The sequence below is a fragment of the Adiantum capillus-veneris genome, chromosome 9 (assembly GCF_014529385.1).
Source record: "Adiantum capillus-veneris isolate H3 chromosome 9, ASM1452938v2, whole genome shotgun sequence".
NCBI classification, from domain to species: domain Eukaryota; kingdom Viridiplantae; phylum Streptophyta; class Polypodiopsida; order Polypodiales; family Pteridaceae; genus Adiantum; species Adiantum capillus-veneris.
In genome coordinates, this window is record NC_140939.1 from 136,370,301 (window position 1) to 136,389,314 (window position 19,014).

The 19,014-nt window shown below is 45.8% G+C and overlaps 1 protein-coding gene across 2 annotated transcripts in view; it reads left to right on the forward strand.

Annotated features, from left to right (window-relative positions):
* Positions 1–314: 314 nt before the first annotated feature.
* The window catches only part of LOC147451227 (RNA polymerase II transcription mediator), a 34,284-nt gene continuing 15,584 nt past the window's right edge, over positions 315–19,014 (forward strand). Inside the window, exon 1 of one of the 2 annotated variants that reach the window (XM_086520189.1) lies at positions 315–480. In XM_086520189.1, coding sequence (XP_086376315.1) covers positions 395–480 — 86 coding nt within the window. In that variant the 5' untranslated portion in view covers positions 315–394. The remainder of the gene's footprint in view (positions 481–19,014) is intronic. The other variant, XM_086520188.1, reaches the window with a different exon arrangement.

A 19,014-nucleotide genomic window follows, 5' to 3' on the forward strand; every position in this document is an offset into this window, starting at 1 on the left:
TTAGCAGTGCGTGTTTGCAGGCAATGATATAGATGTGGTGCCAATGAATTCTTGTACACATTTTTTAGGCTTTCTTATAGACTTTTTAAGGCTATTTTTTAGGCTTCGTAATATAAATAACTTATCTTTCTCTCTCTCTCTCTCTCTCTCATCTATGCTACCATTCAAAGCCGTCTCTCTCTCTCTCTCTCTCTCTCTCACTCACACACACACACACACACACACACACACACACACATTGACGGCCTACTACACTCACTATATGTGACTATTGCCTAGTAGGCCGACACTGTCATAAGATTTCGTATGCTTGTTATGAACGCATAGTCCGGCCGGCCCAAAACAAAATTGAGCACTTTCGTCTGTTGCAGTTTTGCAGCAGAGTCAGTCGAGGATGGTGGCCGCTTCTCTCAGCTTGGACCTTCTTCCCTTAAAGCGCGTCTTGGCCATAGAAGAAGCTGGTCTCGAGCACTTGCCTCCGTACGCTGTCTTCAACTCTTGTCTGTTAAAACGCGCGCGCGCACGCACACACACACAGACAGACAGACAGAGAGAGAGAGAGAGAGAGAGAGAGAGAGAGAGAGAGAGAGATTTTAGTTAAATTGGAAGTTCATGTAGAGGAATTGAGATTCCGCGTAATGACCATGATTCGATGCCAAGTTAGTTATTGAATGTCAGATAAAAACATGGAACATGGACAAGACACCTTGAGTCTTTAGAAGCCTAAAATTAACCCACTTTAGCCTCACATGCGTGTTGGATTTGGACCTCATCTCATCAAGTCCAATTGTTGGGATTGGGCTTCTACTGGTCGGATGAGGATAATTGGCCATGCTAATTTTAATCAGATTGTAGGATATATTAGAGCTAGAGAGAGTACACTAATATGAGGAGAGATGACTTGGATTGTAGAATATTAGGATGCCGTCCGATATGTAGCTCTCTTGCCCTCTTTGCAGCCTGTATGACTCTCATCATGCACAAAGTGCTCTAGAGAGAGTATAATGATATCAAGAGAGTTGAGTTAGATAGTAGAGTATTAGGATGCCGTTGCGGTTTGTAGCTCTCGCCCTCTTTGCAGCCTGTACAACTCTCAGCATGCACAACAGTTTGTGCTCTATTTGCATCCGTGTGAGTCATCATATAGGAAAATAAACTCTTCAAGTAGAGTACGTAGTATCACTCTCTTCCCTGTAAATGTAGTCCTTTCTATCTCACTAGCAAACGGCAATATGAGTGCTCTCTTCTTGGTCATATCCTTCATGGCTCTCCAAGCTTTGCAAATGGGGGTCCTCTTCCCAACAGGAGAGGGATCTTGCAAAAACGAGAGAGAGAGAGAGAGAGAGAGAGAGAGAGAGAGAGGAAAAACGTTAAGAGAGAGAGAGAGGACCAAAAACTGGTTGCCGACCTCTCCAAAGACCCCACAATCTGGAAAGAAATACAAACCTAGTCCATAAGGGGAACCAGTGGCACAGGTTATCCAAGAAAATTACCCTAGACTTGGGGCCACCAAGAGGCACACTAAGTGACATCATTAGCAAAACAATGGTGGAAACAGGCCGAAAATGTGAAAAATACCTTACATAGGCTGGGACAACCACAAAACCGCCCTTACTCCCTATGATTAGCCCCTTGGAGATACTGGGGCACTAGCTGCTTTGCCAGGGCCAGCCAAAGAGGTGACAAACTCTAACAACAATATTGTGAGAGTGTGCGTGTGCGGAAGCGTGAGAGGGGAGAGAAGAAGAAGAGAGTTTTAACGCCGTAGGAAACTATCCCAAGAGACCCGAGAGAGAGAGAGAGAGAGAGAGAGAGAGAGAGAGAGAGAGAGAGAGACCACCAAAACGCTGATGTGTTGAAGAGGGTGCGATCAACCCCCCATGACTACCATGAGTAGAAGACTCAGAAGTGGGTACCCCCCTCGCCCCATAAATAGGGGCCCAAGGGGAGGTAGGGCAATGCCAGATAAAATCCCCCACGACCCAACAAGGAAAAGAAATATATATGAGGGTGCTCAGACAAGGTGGGCGGCTGGCCCCAAACTCAGGCGGGCGGACCAGGTACAACCTAGACTGTAAGTGGCCAGCCCGGAGACATACTAGCCGTACAAGTATGCCCTAGATCTATGTGAAGCAGCAGAGTGGTGTAAGTCAACACCCCCTCTCAGCACCCGATGCTGAACAAACTGCGTGAAGCCGAAGATGTGAGGCAAATGATGAAGATGTTTGCTGCGATGTCCACTGAAGGACAATACTCCGGTGAACTCCGCGAGTGTAGCAGCAGTCTGGGGTGTCCTGACCGCCAAGAGATCTCCATGGTAAAGTGCAGTCACGAGCAGTGTAGCAAACTGCAGTACTCCGTCGATACAGGGTGAATATATTGCGTGAAGGTCCCGAATTGAGTGTGGAAACAACTCCTTGTCGTAAAACAAGTGCTGCAAGTGTCCTGTCCAATAGCATCTGTGGTGTCTGTAGTCAAACCGTATGGAGAAAATGGGGAAGCCAAGGAACCGTCATGAGAATGATCGGAAGCCTGTCAATGCATGAACCTGTAACCCAGTGTGGCCAGATGGTTTGGATTATCGCCGTCTTACTAGAACAAGGTATTGCAGAATTCCGTCACTTTGCTAGAGGACACCTACAAGTTCGCCAAGAACTATGACAACACCTTGGCGGCTTCTAGAGGTAGCCCGACAGATGGTAGACTCCTCACCGTGGTCCCTCCACGTCAAAATACAATGTAACAAACTGCTGACGTGTCAAAGCCTAAAGAATGGAGCCAACTTACAGATGTGGCCGAGGGACCTAAACCCTAAGAAGAACAAGTAACAGAAGAAGTCCTACCAACTTATGGGGACCCCGCACGATGGGGCCCCAAGTGACATAATGGAAGAAAATAAAGCAGGATTCGGACACACACAAAAACTGATGACGTGGCAGATTTCCGAAAATTGCGCTGGCATGATGACGTGGCAGGCTGTACAGATTTCGAAAAATTGCGCTGGCTGATGACGTGGCAGGCTGCACAGATTTCGAAAAATTGCGCTATCAGCTTTTGGCATTGCTTTTTGGACCAGAAGCTTTTGAGTTTTAAAGGCTTTTTACTGTAATTGCTTTTCAGGCCAAGGGCCTTTAAATATGAGTCTAGGGCTCCTTCTCTGGCATGCTTCTTGGAGAAGGTGCAGAGTCTGGAGTATCGGCTTGACTGTGTTGATGCAATATAAAGAAATACCGAAAGGGGCGCCAAGGTTTGGGGCCAATACTCTTTGGGGTGGAATTCCGCCACTCCGTGTCGCGTGTCGTCTCTCTTTCAGTTCAGTTATTATTGAAGTGCTAAAAGTATGTTATTTTCTATTGGCACGTGGTGCCCGTCTTGTGACAGTGGTAACAAAGCATCAGGGGTGTGCTTTTTTGAAAGCATATCCGTCCTACATAAGAGCAGACAGAGCTATTGGAATTTTATTTGAGGTATCTTCGCCCTCCAACCCGGACTTATCAGCCACTCCCACCCTTACTTCATCGCGCATCGGGCGCGCCCCCGTCTTACCGCAATGTCTTACAGGGCATAAGCCAATTAAGAACCCAATACTTGGAATTCATGGATTCAACAGAATATTTGCAGTTCGTGCTCAACGAACTCCACGACATTCTTTCGTGGCATCCTCAGCAAAATCTTCCGATGCTGCAAAGTTTTCAACAATTTTTGAACTACATGTTACCCCCTCTGATGCCTCAGGTGGTACCTCCTCCTCCGGCACTAGAAAGTACAAGAGCTTCCAACCAGCAACCTTCTCAGCCGTCTGTTCCAATCGGGGGAGTCTTCAGGAATATGGTGCAGCCATCTGACCCTGATCCAGTGCAACCGCCTTTGCCACCCCAGTGCCCCCACCTCCACCACCACCGCCACCAGGCTACAATGGCTGGAGCCCATATGGATACCCTTATTATCCATACCCGGGATATGCGCCTAACCAACCCAAAGATTTCAAAGATGGTGGCACGACAGTCAAATTTTTCACTTTTTCCGGGGTGAAAGATCGCAAGAAAGCATTGCAGTTCCTACAGCAATTCGACAACATCTATGCTTTGGGGAACTATACGGAAGAATCCAAGATTTCTCGAGCAACGAGATTTCTCAAAGATAATGCTATGCAATGGTGGAGTTCAATCGCGACACAACAACATGCTCCAAGGACTTGGCAAGCTTTTAAGATAGTTTTTGAACGTAGTTACATGACTTCGATGTTTGAAGTCCGGATTTTGGCAGAGTGGGGCAACTTGAAAATGCTTGCCACCGAAACCATGGACGAATATAACCAAAGGTTTCTCGACGTGTACCTTCCGGTGTCCTTTTTTAGATCTGTTCCCTTGGAGGCCCAGTGCGAGCGATACACCATTGGACTACCATCACCATTGCAGGAATATTGTCTATCCAAGCAAGTCTCTACCATGCAAGAACTTATGGACCATGCCGCGGTCGGCTACAAACTGATGAAGGGAAAGCTAGAGTTTACCACAGAAGAATCTCCGGCCACTAACCACAACTCTCGGCAACAACGAACAAATTCTCGAGTCTCGTGAAAGTAAACCACAAAGGCCTCGTTTGACACCTCAACAATGAGACACCTTACTACAAGAAGGCCGATGTTTTGGATGCTTTCAAACAGGACATAACTATTTTGGTTGTCCCCAACGCACTATTAGACCTGCGGAGCCGACTCCCGCGTCGACGGTCGACAGAAACCTAGAACCATCTCCAGCCAAACGAGCTAAACCGGCCATTGGATTAGTACCTGACATCTATGGCATATGCCTTGAAAGTACAAATGAATTGTGTCGAGCATATGGCAAAGTCAACAGTTTGAAAGACCTAATTTTCTTTGACCCAGGAGCTACAGAGAACTTCATCCATCCACAATTCTTGAAGCAGATGGACTTTTATTATGATACAGAGGGTGGAGAAATTGAAGCTAAGCTAGCCACAGGGCAAACTCAAAAAGTGGTACCACTCATTGGTGCTCTTCCAGTGACTATCCAAGATATCATGGAAACGCCGATTTCCACATTATGAAGTTGGGGCAATTGTGACGTTCTATTAGGCATGCCTTGGCATGACAAGAACGATGCGACTCTCCAAGTTCGGAACTGAACCATCACCGTGATGCAGAAGGGCAAGCCAGTCGTCCTCAAATTTCGGTTGTCCGAACAAAACCCTGAATGAACTCTCTAGTTGTTCTATAGTTAGATACTTTTGAACTTTGTTTGAGAAAGTATTGTTTGAAGCTTTGTTTGAAATGGATGATATCTGTTTTGAACCTGTCTTGGTGCCGATTTGAATTGTTTGACTTTGGTTTTAATACTGGTTTCAATGATTGGTGATTTTACTCCCGGGTGGAGTAGTGAGAAAAGATGTTTGAGAATGCTTGTTCATACTCATGGCCCGGACCCTTGTGGTTATTTGCGGGGGGAGTATTGAATGATTGAAAAGTGTTGTTTTTACTCATGGCCCGGACCCTTGTGGTTATTTACAAGGGAGTATTAAGAAGTCTGAGCAGTGGTTACTCTCAGCACCTCCAAACGACGCAAGCTGCGGTTTGGGGGGCGTTTGGTTGTAAAAGGCCTCTATATCTCATGGCCTAGACCTTTGAAGGTTATTTGCAGGAGGAATGCTGAGGGAGTCGTTGAACAGCTCATGGCCCGGACCTGGATGGTTATTTGCGGGGGGTGTTCATCGGAGGCTTTATGTTTCTATGTCTTGTAACCTGCATATGTGAGCATTTGTGTTGCATTGTGATGTGCCAATTACTGAATATTCCTAATTGGATGAGATTGCCTGGGTGTGTAATTTTTTAGTGCATCAAGACACCCGTGGAAGATCAGTACGGTCTGGGTGTGATGGCTAATTTTACTACGCCGTAATATTAAGAGTTTTGATCTGGACGAAAGGAGAAGCTAACTCCTTGATCAAAACAGCCGAAAGGAGAAGCTAACTCCCTTGATCAAAACAGCCGAAAGGAGAAGCTAACACCCTGATCAAAAGAGCAGAAAGGAGAAGCTAACTCCTTAATAAAAAGAGCAAATTGATTGTCCCTCGGAATGTTCCTCGGATATTTTTGAGCTAACTCGAGTTGTTTTGCAGATATTCTGTAATCGCGGACGATTACTCTCTTTCAAGAGGGGAGATGTAACAAACTGTTGACGTGTTAAAGCCTAAAGAATGGAGCCAACTTACAGATGTGGCCGAGGGGCTAAACCCTAAGAAGAACAAGTACAGAAGAAGTTCTACCAACTTATGGGGACCCCGTTCGATGGGGCCCCAAGTGACATAAAGGAAGAGCAGGATCCGGACACACGCAAAAACTGATGATGTGGCAGATTTCCGAAAATTGCGCTGGCATGATGACGTGGTAGGCTGTACGGATTTCCGCGTTTTGCGTTGGCTGATGACGTGGCAGGCTGTACGGATTTCCGTAAATTACACTGGCAGATTTTGGCATTGCTTTTTGGACCAGAAGCTTTTGAGTTTTAAAGGCTTTTTATTGTAACTGCTTTTCGGGCCAAGGGCCTTTAAATATGAGGCTAGGGCTCATTCTCTGGCATGCTTCCTGGAGAAGGTGCAGAGTGTGGAGTATCGGCTTGTACTGTGTTGATGCAATATAAAGAAATACCGAAAGGGAGTATCGGCTTGTACTGTGTTGATGCAATATAAAGAAATACCGAAAGGGGCGCCAAGGTTTGGGGCCAATACTCTTTGGGGTGGAATTCCGCCACTCCGTGTCGCGTGTCGTCTCTCTCTTTCAGTTCAATTGTTATTGAAGTGCTAAAAGTCTGTTCAGTTTGTTCTTTTCTATTGGCACGTGGTGCCCGTCTTGTGACATACAAGCGTTCAAACGCTTCTGCAACGCGAGTCAGTCATCGAACCTTCCGTAGAAGAAACCGAAGCATGACGGCAAATCCAAGGCAACTCGCATGGAGGATCAAAAGAAGAACCGATGTTTCCACTGCCACCAGGCACTTCCGCGGCGACAAGGCGTGTCCAAAGCAAAAGAGGAAGCCGTCTACCTACTCATCGGCGACTACTCGGTAAACGTCGTCGATAATCCAGGTACTTTGTCTTTTATTGATCTAGAGATTTTTCATGTTAATGCACGTAGCTGCCCCGGTTGTCGCCTTAATAAGGCTGTATTTGGCCGGCACGATCTTCTCTGCGTTAAAGGAGAGATCAATGGCCATGCGGTTATGGTCTTATTGATAACGACTCTACTCATAATTTTATTTCTTCTCGTGTGGTACAAGCACTTAAGCTCGACAAGTCATCCGCAGACCATCCGTATGTGGTCCGTCGTGTGAAACGTCGGAGCGATCAATGGACTGAGGTTTTGCCGCGACTCAACCTCCGAATCCAGCGTTACCACGAAGTCTTGGACTTCCGTATCATGGGCCTTGAGCATGTAAATTATGCATCGCATACAGTTTTGTTTGAACTTGATAGTGTGTACCATGTGGTCAAGGGAGCTCTTTCTTCCTCGGCCGTCGATTATGATGTAAATCTGCTTTCAACCCGGCAAGGGACTAACACGAAGCCATGAGTGATCCAAGGGTTTGATCAAAATCATTATAGCATCAAAACCAGAATTTAGTAATCTCAATCGTCACCAAGACAAGTTCAAAACAGAGGAGTTTTATTTTAAACAAATTTCAAAGAATATTGTCAAATAAAATTACAAAGCAAAATTATAATCATCCTGGGTTCATCTGAGTCAGTCGAACTTTAAGGAAGACTGGCTTGTCCTTCTGAAGTAAAGTGATGGTACGGTTCTGGATCTCGATTGTAGCATCGTTCTTGTCGTGCCAAGCCATGCCCAAAAGAGTGTCGTAGTTGTCTAATTTCATGATGTTAAAGTCTGTCTTGCCATGGTACCCTTGGATGGTGACTGAAAGAGCATCAATGAGTGGTACGACCTTTTGAGTTTGCCCTGTGGTTAGCTCAGCTTGAAGTTCTCCAACAAACTGACCATACTCAAAAGTCCATCCATTTCAGGAATTTTGGATGGATGAATTTTGGCTCCTGGGTCGAGGTCTTGCCGGTTGAGTCGACTTGTCGTGAGAATCCTAAGAATTTGTGTGTTGTGGTCGGGGATTCTGGGTATTCTTCTTTTGATCTTCAAATTCCAATCTTCCTTTCATAAGCTTGTAACTGGCCGCAACATGGTCCATAAGCTCTTGCATAGTGGCAACTTGTTTAGACAAATAGTACCATGGGTCTGTACCTTGCACTTTCCTTTTAAGGGTGAATCTGGGCCTATCCTGGATTCATCTAGGTATATATATAAATAGTACTTTTGTAATAGTGATGGCAGTCCAATGGTAGAGCGTTCGAACTGGTTGTCACGTGCGCACTGCACTTGCGCCACGTGGACAAGCTTCTACTACCGTCTAGCGTAGGACCTAGCCTAACACCTTTGTGAGCCTCTAGCATGACGTGCATGCCCAAGCCGGTCATAGGTGCATACCCTCTCTTGCATAGTACATTCAGTTCAGCATGTAGGCATGTGAGCGTGTGAACCACCTCTAGCATGGCACTTAATTAATAAGGGATTGTTCGGCTTCTAAAGCAAATCGTGGGGCTGAATTAATACCTGCTTGCCCCAGCTTGTAGCGCATACCTAAGGAGCCCCTTGGCGCTAGAGAAGAGGCAGAGGAAGCTGGAGAAGAAGTCAAATACCCGCAGGACGGCAGCATCTCCAGCGTTCTCTCTCAAGCATCCCCAACGTGTTTGGGACGCAGCCATCAACGTATTTGGGACTCAGTCATCAGCGTTTTTGGACTCAGCCATCAGCGTTTTCAGTCCCTAGGACCAGCGTTTTTAGAACTCAGCCCTAGCCTCGTCGTGGGCACAATTCAATCTCAGTATTTTCAGATTTTAGCCATCGTCTACTTCAGCGTTTTCAGTTTTCAGCCATCGTCTTTCCTGGCGATAGCAGATCAGCCCATAGCCTCGTCACAGTCGCAGTATCAAGCATCTACGCAGTACCCCTTAGCACCTCAGGAGTACCCAACATCAGTAGCATCAAGTACCTAGTAGCATCTCAACATTTAACATCATTGTAACAACATTTGTGCAAGTAACAAAGAAAGTACTTGCTTTGGCAACAGAGCAAGCGGGCCCTTGAGGGTGGTTGGGACCCGACATGCCATGTCGTCTCTCTTCTCTCTCCTTCATTGTGTCCAGTTCAGTTTCGCTTTTCTACTGAAGTAAAGTAACCTTGTGTTTGTGGGGAGTACTAGATCCGAGCTAAATCCTTAAACACTTCTGTTGCACCTGGCATTGGTATCAGAGCTCTGCGCGTGCTTCGGCTTCACGAACTGTCACCAGCGTGTGACTACTATCTATCCTTTTTGTTGATTTCTTTCTTATTATCTATTTACTTTCACTTTTTGGAAACACCCCTCGGGAAATCTAACTGCCCTGCATTGCATAGCTAGTGTGGAACTGTCCAGAGGGAGTCCAGGCCTGAGGGCAAGAGAGCACTAAGGTTGGACAAAGACTATGGTTAGCCAAAGTGGGGTCATTGACTAGCCAAAGTGGAATCCTTTGCTACAGAGGCTACATTTCAGTTCTGGATGTGGCCGCAGTGTACAAAGAGGGTCAGATGACCTAGAAAGATACAATGGCAGCATCTCCTAAAATTTAGGGAATTGCTATTTTGGGACCTGAAAATGTGTTGACGTCATTACCTCCGGAATGACAAAGGGAACATGTTCTTACTTTGCCGTGAAGTCAACTGGGCAGCCGGGTGGGAGATTTTTAGGCGGCAACCCTGAAACGGGAAAATGCTTGTAAATGTGCCAAGTGGCACCTTCTGGTGCACTTGCCTCATGCAACAAGAGTTGGCGCTGAATTTAGGAGGGGGAGGGCCTCATTTTCAGTTTTGTCACAGGTTAAGAGCTATGGAGTGCTTGCTTTCCCTCTTATGCACAGTGCGGTGCCAGGAGTGATGCACTGCACGCTACGCACTGCCCTCTCTCCCCCCTATGGCAGTATGTTATGCCCCACTAGTGGGCTTTTCATTTGACCAATGTACAGTTGTGTGGGTTCATGCGCGATTGCCGAGGCAAGAGCCTCTTGCACAGGTACTGGATTAGCTAGCGGCTAATCCCCCGCAGGTACAGGTGAATTCGGAGAGGTTTCACGCCAGAAATCTCGTCCGATTCAAAGGGCAAGCAGCCCTACAGGTGCGGGAGCTCGAGGACTTGCTAAGGATACGACCGGCACGCGAAACGGAGCCCGAAACAGTAAATTACAGCCTGCTGTGTATTTTTGCAGGTTTAGGGTTTTGGCCCTAAACGGACCCTAATACCCCCAGGAGATTCGGGGACGCAAGGGGACCGCTATACAGGTGATCTGGCGCATTTTCAGGGCTGAAAACAGAGAATTCAGCGTGCTGCAGATTCTCGCCAGGTTTTGCAAAGTGCCCGTATGCGTCGGGAAAGTCATTTAATGCGTGGGAATACTGACCGTGAAGGGTTCTAGTACAGTTATGTTGCCGAAATCAGGCCAGAACAGTCAAAATTCAGCCAAGGTTGTGCGGGGCAGCTTGGAAAGAACCACAGCGTTTATTCCCTCTTTTAAACAATAAAGAAATACCGAAAGGGGCGCCTAAGTTAGGGGTCAATTTGGTGTCGGTCTTCTCATACAGGTGCATTCTAGCATCTGTATCCCATTCCCCTCTCTTGTGTCACTATAGCGTAGGTATAATAGACGACTAATAATGGGTGAAAGCTAAATCAAGGTTTCAAGTAAAGTCTACCGCCCTTTTTGGATTGAATAGGCCGGTTTCATGGTTCCATCGACAGGACTAAATCACTTTTTCCCATAGAAGTGAGCCTTGGTCAGTTTAGGCTTGAAGACACAGGGGATCATAGACCAGACACAGGAAATTGCAATTATGGCTGACAGACCAGATGATGTGACTGAAGAGGTTTCCTCTTCACAAGGTCAACAGACACATGAAGTGGGTGAGTCCTCAAGACCACCACAGACAGATGATGATATATTCAGGACCCAGTTGGCTATTGCTGTGGCTATGTTCACACAAGTAATGCAGAACCCGAGGTTTTTAGCCTTTCTGCAACCTCCTGTTCCATCTCAGTAAGTTGGGTCGCTGGATCATATTCAAAAGCCTGTTAAGGCTCGAGCACAGGTGATTCATACTGCACAGTCAATGGAAACACCTGTACACTTGACGGAGAACATGCAGTCTCCACAACCTGTGCCTAAGGTGCAAGAACAGGTGGCTGAAATGTCAGTATTTCAAGCTGTACCAGTTCATCCCGCCACCTTTCAACAGCCTATAGCTGGTTCTAATGGGCAGGGAAGCAACCTACAGGCTATGCAACAGGTCTTCCCACCACCTTCAGTACACCCTGGCTATTTTGGAGGTGGATCGGTATTCCAGAGCATGGCTGGTCATGCACCTGGAAATCAGTTTTACACGCCAGGAACAGTGTTTGGGGGTGCTCAAACGATGATGCCTAACCCCATGTATGGTGTCACGGGCATGCTACCAGGGTTTCAGAGCACTCAGGGTCAATTTAGGATGCCACATGCAAATTTTGGTATGGCTGGAATTACAAATCAGCAGCCAAATATGGCGTTTCTAGGTCAACTTAATAGCGGCCAAGGAACACAGATGAACCCTAATAGTGTTCCCATGTTTGAGTCACTTCCATATGACAATTTAACGCCGCTGGAGAGGCCAACTCCGTACAAAGAAGGTGGCAAAGGCGTGTCATTCACGACCTTTACAGGGTTTGATGACAGGAAGAAGGCTCTCTCATTCCTCCGGCAGTTTGACAAGGCCTATGCAGGGGGAAACTTTACAGAGGCTTCAAAGGTCCGCAAGGCAACCACTTTCTTGACAGGGAATGCGGGACAATGGTGGACAACTTTATTGCTTCAAGGGCAAGCTCCGTCCACATGGATTTACTTCAAGCAGATTTTTGCAGCAGCATGGTTATCTGATGACTTTGAAGCAGATGTCATGACAGAATGGCACCAGCTTAATGCTGCTACTTGCAAGAATCTGGATGACTACAATCGGAAGTTTTGGAAAGCTCTACTTCCAGTAACTTCCTATAGGTTTGTGCCATTGACAGAACAGATTGAAAAATACTGTTGTGGCCTACCCAAAGGATTGAGAAAGTATTGCACGAAGACCAAAGTCACTACTTTGACGCAGCTCATCGAGGTAGCAAACACTGGCAATGGTTTGCTCAAGGGAGAAGATTGTGAATTCAATACTGGCGTCAAGGAAGGATCAGCCAAGAAAAATTCAGCGAAGAAGTATGTTTCCAAGGAGGTTCCTGTGGGGGAGCAGGAGAGAGAGCCCACTTGCTACTCTATGCAATGAGAGTGAAGCAGAAGAGGAGAGTGGCGCAGAAGAAGCACACGCAGAGGAAAAACGTGAGAGAGAGAGAGCTCGTTGAAATTTGGGAAAAGTCACGATTGTCACATTTTGGGCTTGACCTTTGAGTATATGAGTAAGTGACTAGGGGGCCATTCACACTTGGGCCCCCTCACTTATAAGTCTTTTAACTTATAAGTTAATAAGTACAAGGCATTTAGGCCTTTATTCCCTAACAACCTCCCACCTAAAGGCAATGTACCTTGGGAGATCAAAGAATCAGCTAACTATGATACATCAGCTGATCAGGCACTTACTCATCCAACACCCATCATCTGACGGCAATATGCAAACCGCTCTGCTAGAAGACTCTTGGTCAAAAGATCTGCAGGATTGTCATCTGTGTGCACCTTGACAAGTGTAATGCTCTTGTCATCAAGCACACTCCTGATAAAATGATACTTCACCTCTATGTGCTTTGTCTTGGCATGAAAAACAGGATTCCTTGCAAGCATAATAGCACTCTGACTATCACAGTGTAGCACAGGAACCGGTGACTTAATGCCAAGCTCTTCTACCAAACGCATGAGCCACAAAGCTTCTTTGCATGCCTCAGTGGCAGCCACATACTCAGCCTCAGTGGTAGACAAAGCAACACATTTTTGCAGTCTAGAAATCCAAGAAACTGCACCTCCTGTGAATGTAAACACATATCCAGAGGTAGACTTTCTGCAATCTGGATGTCCAGCAAAATCTGCATCTGTAAAGCCATGCACAGATGTCTCACTCTTCCCAAAACAAATGCACAAGTCTTTAGTGCCTTTCAAGTATCTCAAGATACACTTCACTGCTTCCCAATGCTTTTTGCCAGGGTTGCTCATGTACCTGCTTACCACTCCCACCGCAAATGCAATGTCCGGACGTGTAGCAACCATAGCATACATTAAACTGCCAACGGCTGATGCATAAGGAACCTTGGCCATTTCAGCCCGCATATCATCTGTGTTTGGGCAGTCATGTGCAGTCAGTTTTACATATGGAGGCAGCGGAGTACCAAGTGCCTTTCCCCCATCCATATGAAAACGATGTAGCACCTTATTAACATAATCTCGTTGAGATAGATACAGACGCCTGTTGGGTCTATCTCGAGAGATACGCATGCCCAAAATATGATTAGCATCACCAAGATCCTTCATGTCAAAGCGATTCTTTAAGCTTTGCTGTAATGCATCCAACTCCGTGACATTTTTACCCGCAATAAGCATGTCATCAACATACAAAATCAGCAATAGAAGAGATCCATCACTTGCCGTTTTGATATACAAACAGTGATCAGAATTACTTCTTTTGTATCCTTGAGACCTCATGAATGTATCAAACTTGTGATACCATGCACGGGGAGACTGTTTCAAACCATACAAGCTCTTCAAGAGTCTACATACTTTCTTCTCTTGCCCCTTTGACACAAAACCTTCTGGCTGCATCATATAGATTATCTCAAGCAAATCGCCATGCAAAAACGCTGTTTTGACATCCATTTGCTTTAACTCCATATCTTCAGAAGCAACCAGGCCTAAAACAAGACGTAATGTGGCAAGCTTTACAACAGGAGAAAAAATCTCATCAAAATCAACACCATGCTTTTGCTTGTATCCTTTAGCAACCAAACGTGCCTTGTACTTAGAAGAAGCATCAGATGTGACCTTGGTCTTGTAAACCCATTTACATGGCAGAGCCTTATGCCCTTTAGGCAAATCAACCAAGTCCCATGTATGGTTTTTCTCCAAAGACTGCATTTCCGAAACCATTGCTTTGAACCATTTCTTACTGTCTTCCCGTTGCATAGCCTCTTTATAGCAAGACGGCTCACCACAATCAGTAAGCATGACATAGTCCAAAGACGGTTCATATCTATCGGGGGGCCTTGTCACCCGAGTAGACCTACGCACCCAATGATCCATAACAGGTGGATTTTCAGCCTGTAAACCATCAAAAACAGCAGGCTGTTCAGCCGGTTGCATCGCAACAACGGGCGGTCTAGGAGCATCAACCTGTTCCCCTACCTGTGGTGCATCAATGGCAACTTGTTGGGGTTGATTTTCAGCAGCTAATGGCTGATTTTCAGCACCATTTTCAGCATGTAAAGGCTGCTGAACATTGGGCCTTCTTGGCTGTCCATATGTAACATCTTCACGAAAAACAACCCGGCGCACTTCCTCGACCTTTGTGGGCTGTTTGTGCATGCAATTCTCATTGAAGATGACATCATTGCTGCGTATGATTTTCCGTAATGCGGGATCCCATAATCTATACCCCATTTCACCATCCTCACCATATCCTAGGAAAATGCATTTATGAGACTTTGGTTCTAGTTTGGTGCGCAGTTCACTCCGGATGTGAACATAGGCCTCACAACCAAACACTCTTAAATGTGCATATGAGGGTGGCTTGCCAGACCACACCTCCTCAGGCACCTTTCCACCCAAAGCCTTGCTAGGTGAGCGATTAATAAAGTGAATAGCTGTTTGCACAGCTTCTGCCCAAAAACCATGAGGTAATGCAGCATGTGACAGCATACTCCGAACTTTCTCTTGGATAGTCCGGTTCAATCTCTCAGCAACTCCATTCTGAGAGGGATTAAAAGGAGCCGTGAGCTCTCTTTTAATACCTTTAGTAGCACAAAAGTCAATAAATGCTTTTGATACATACTCCCCCCCATTGTCTGAGCGCAAAGACCTAAGCTTCTTGTCAGTTTGATTCTCAACAAACGCAAGAAACTTCTTGAAAGTATCCAAAACATCGCTTTTAGCACGTATTGGATACACCCACACCTTACGTGTAGCATCATCGATAAACGAGACAAAATATTTCTTTCCCCCTAAGGACAACTGTGGCATTTCACATACATCGGAATGCACTAAGTCTAACCTGTCAGACTTCAAAGAAAGAGACCTTTTGTGCGGTGTTTGACTGTGCTTACCATAAATACAGTGCTCACAATGAGAAAAATCAGCATATCTCAAACACGGCAAATAACCACAACGAGACAGAGTTTCCATTCCTCTTTTACTCATGTGTCCCAACCGGCCATGCCACAAAGAAACATTTGGCTGCTCGGTTACGGCGACAACATGGTCACGCACACTAGATACATGCAAAGGATACAAAGTGTCCGATTTACAACCCTTGGCTACAATCCGGGCCCCTTTACAAATTTTCCACTTGCTATCACCAAAAGTGGTGTGATAGCCTGCATCATCTAGCTGCCCTGTACTAATCAAACTCTTCTTGAGTTGTGGCACATGGCGCACTTTGTGCAAAACAAAAGTCATACCATCAGCAAAGGAAAACTGGACACTGCCAATACCTGCAATGTCACATGCATAGTTGTCTCCCAAATAAACAGTGCCCTGCACCTCACCTGAGTACTGTGTAAACCAATCCCTATGAGGTGTTACATGAAAGGAGGCACCTGAATCAAGAATCCAAGTATGCATGTCCACATCAGAACCCATAGCAAGGGTATGTGCATCCAAAGAAGAGGCATTGAGTACATCAGTGCTGCTGTCACTGTCACAACTACTAGCAACATTGATTTCCTCAATCAACACAGTGCTCTTCTTGGCATTTCCCTTGTCCTTTGCATCAGTTTCAGCACCCTTGTTCTTCTCTTTCTTCCACTCATAGCATTCCCGTTTATAATGCCCTTTCTTTCCACAATGATGACACACAACATCTTTCCTACGAGATTTGCTACGTGCCCTGTCCTTACTGTCAGATTTCTCCCTCTGTTGAGACCTGCCTCTCAAGTGCAATGCATTAGAAGACCCACCTGTGGTGTTCTTCCTGTTCATCTCTTCCATCAAGAGAGAACTCTCTACATCTGCATACTTAAGTGACGCACTTGAGTTACTAAGAGCTGTCCGGAATACATCCCAACTCTCGGGCAATGTGCATAGCAGAAAAGTAGCTTTGAACTCCTCATCAATCGTGAATTTCAGCTCTGTCAGTTGGCTGAAAATAGAATTGAATTCATTGAGGTGCACTGACATGTGCGTGCCCTCCTTCATGCGGAGATCCATAAGCTTCTTAAGCCAATACACTTTACTGGCAGCACTCTGCTGTGCATACAACTCGTCTAAACGCTTCCACATGCTCCATGCTGTCTGCTCATTCTCTACATTGAAGAGTAAATTGTCAGACACCGAAAGCATGATCGTGGAGCGAGCCAACTCGTCCACTTCTTCCCATTCTTCAACCTCCATATCAACCGGTTTCACACCCTGTAACTTAATAGGTTTCGCCTGTTTCTTCTGCAACATCACATTATAACATTGCTTCTTCCATATAGCAAAGTTATGGGCCCCTTCAAGCTTGCGAATGTGCAACAAATTGCCACTTTCACTGCTAGAAGCCATTCTGAGTGATTGCAAACACTGAAACCCTGTTTTGCCGACCTAAACACGCCCAAATGTGTGCAATCGGGCAAAAAACAGCTTGCTGTTACAGAAAAACAGCGAGCAAATTTCACGCGAAATCACCCCAAAACGGCGTACATTCACTGCCAAACCCTACCAAAGGTTTCCACAAGGTGTATACATCATTTGCTTGCTGAAATTCCTTGTTTTGGGGCAAAAATCAGACCTGTAAACACATGTTTTGCTGAATTTTCAGAACCTCGTTGGTGGAAACACCAGTAAGATTGACCTGTGAAACTTGCCCTAATGAAATTGCATCAAATTGACCCCGAAATTGGTCAATTTCAGCAGAAATAGGCCGCTGTTCGCCAGTTTTTGAAACCCTAATTTTGGGGAAACTGTCACCGGAGGTCGATTCTACACGGTGAGAGGATCCCTTCGCGACAGAGTTGATCGAAAACGGTTGAATATCCTTCCTGCAGCGAGCAAGAACAGAATTCTGATCTGTGTTGCGAAAATGGCTCTCTTGGAAACCCTAAAGCTCTGATACCATGTGTGGGGGAGCAGGAGAGAGCCCACTTGCTACTCTATGCAATGAGAGTGAAGGAGAAGAGGAGAGTGGCGCAGAAGAAGCACACGCAGAGGAAAAACGTGAGAGAGAGAGAGCTCGTTGAAATTTGGGAAAAGTCACGATTGTCACATTTTGGGCTTGACCTTTGAGTATATGAGTAAGTGACTAGGGGGCCATTCACACTTGGGCCCCCTCACTTATAAGTCTTTTAACTTATAAGTTAATAAGTACAAGGCACTTAGGCCTTTATTCCCTAACAGTTCCTAAAGTGACCCAGGAGCCAGCCAACGCAGGGAAAGGCAAAGCTTCGGCTGAATCAGAAAAGGGACCGGCGAAGAAATGGAAAAGACGTTTTCCTCGCAAGTCTGAAGAGCAAAAGAAGGTCCTGAGGACAGAGAACAAATGCTTTATTTGTGAGCAGCCTGGCCACATTGCTTACAATTGTCCTACAAAGAAAAGGCCAGCTGATTCTGAAGACAAGGAGGACAGGAAAGGAAAGAAGCCCATGGCTGGTCTAGTGCCAGATATGGTGGGCGACAAGACAAATTCAGATGCAAGTGAGCTTTGCAGAGCATGGGGAAAGGTCAGGGATCAAACAATGCTTATCTTCTTTGATCCAGGTGCCAAAGCCAACTTCATTTCCCCAGAATTGGCTTCAAAGTTGGGAATCAGACCTGAAGAGATGGGGTATACAGCAGAGGCAGGTTTGGCATGTCCTGGCCATACAGAGGCTGTGACACCCATCATTGGAAAGTTGCGTCTACATATCCAGTCCTATGTAGATGCTGAAGAATTTTACATCATGCCACTGGACGGATGTGATGTGTTGTTAGGTATTCCTTGGCTGTTTCGTGTACAGGGAATCATGGATGCCTACAACAAAAAGATCACTGTACAGAGCAGGGGAAAGACTCACATTCTGGATGTAAAGCTTAAAGGGGAGTCTATTCCCACTGTATAAGCTTTTGCTATTACTTGTGTAATGAAAAAGCATCTTTCTGCGTACTTGGTTTTTGCACGTGAAGTGTCAGATTGTGATGAATCAAATTTATTTGTGTTAGATAAAGAAAGGTCAATGTTTTTACAACAGTATAGTGATTGTTTCTCCGATTCATTACCGTCTCAATTACCGCCAGAGAGACCCGAGGACTATGCGATAGATTTGGTGCCAGGCAGTAGCCCACCAAATAAGCCTCCGTACCGGGTTAGTGCGGCTCAGCAGAAAGAGATAATGGGCCAAGTACAGGAGCTGTTAGAAAAGGGGCTGATTCAGCCCAGTTCATCTCCATTCTGTTCTCCAGTGTTGTTGGTGCAGAAAAAGGATGGCTCATGGCGTATGTGCATCGACTACCGTGCACTGAACAAGAATACCATCAAGAATAGGTTCCCTATACCTAGAATTGATGATATTATGGACAAATTAGAAGCAGCAGCTATGTTTAGCAGGATAGATCTAAAGAGTGGGTACCATCAGATCCGCATTAGATCAGAGGATGTGCACAAGACTGATTTTAGAACGACGTTTGGCCTTTACGAATTTTTAGTGATGCCCTTTGGTCTCACAAATGCTCCTGCTACGTTCAATAGGATGATGGACATAATTTTCCGTCCACACCAGC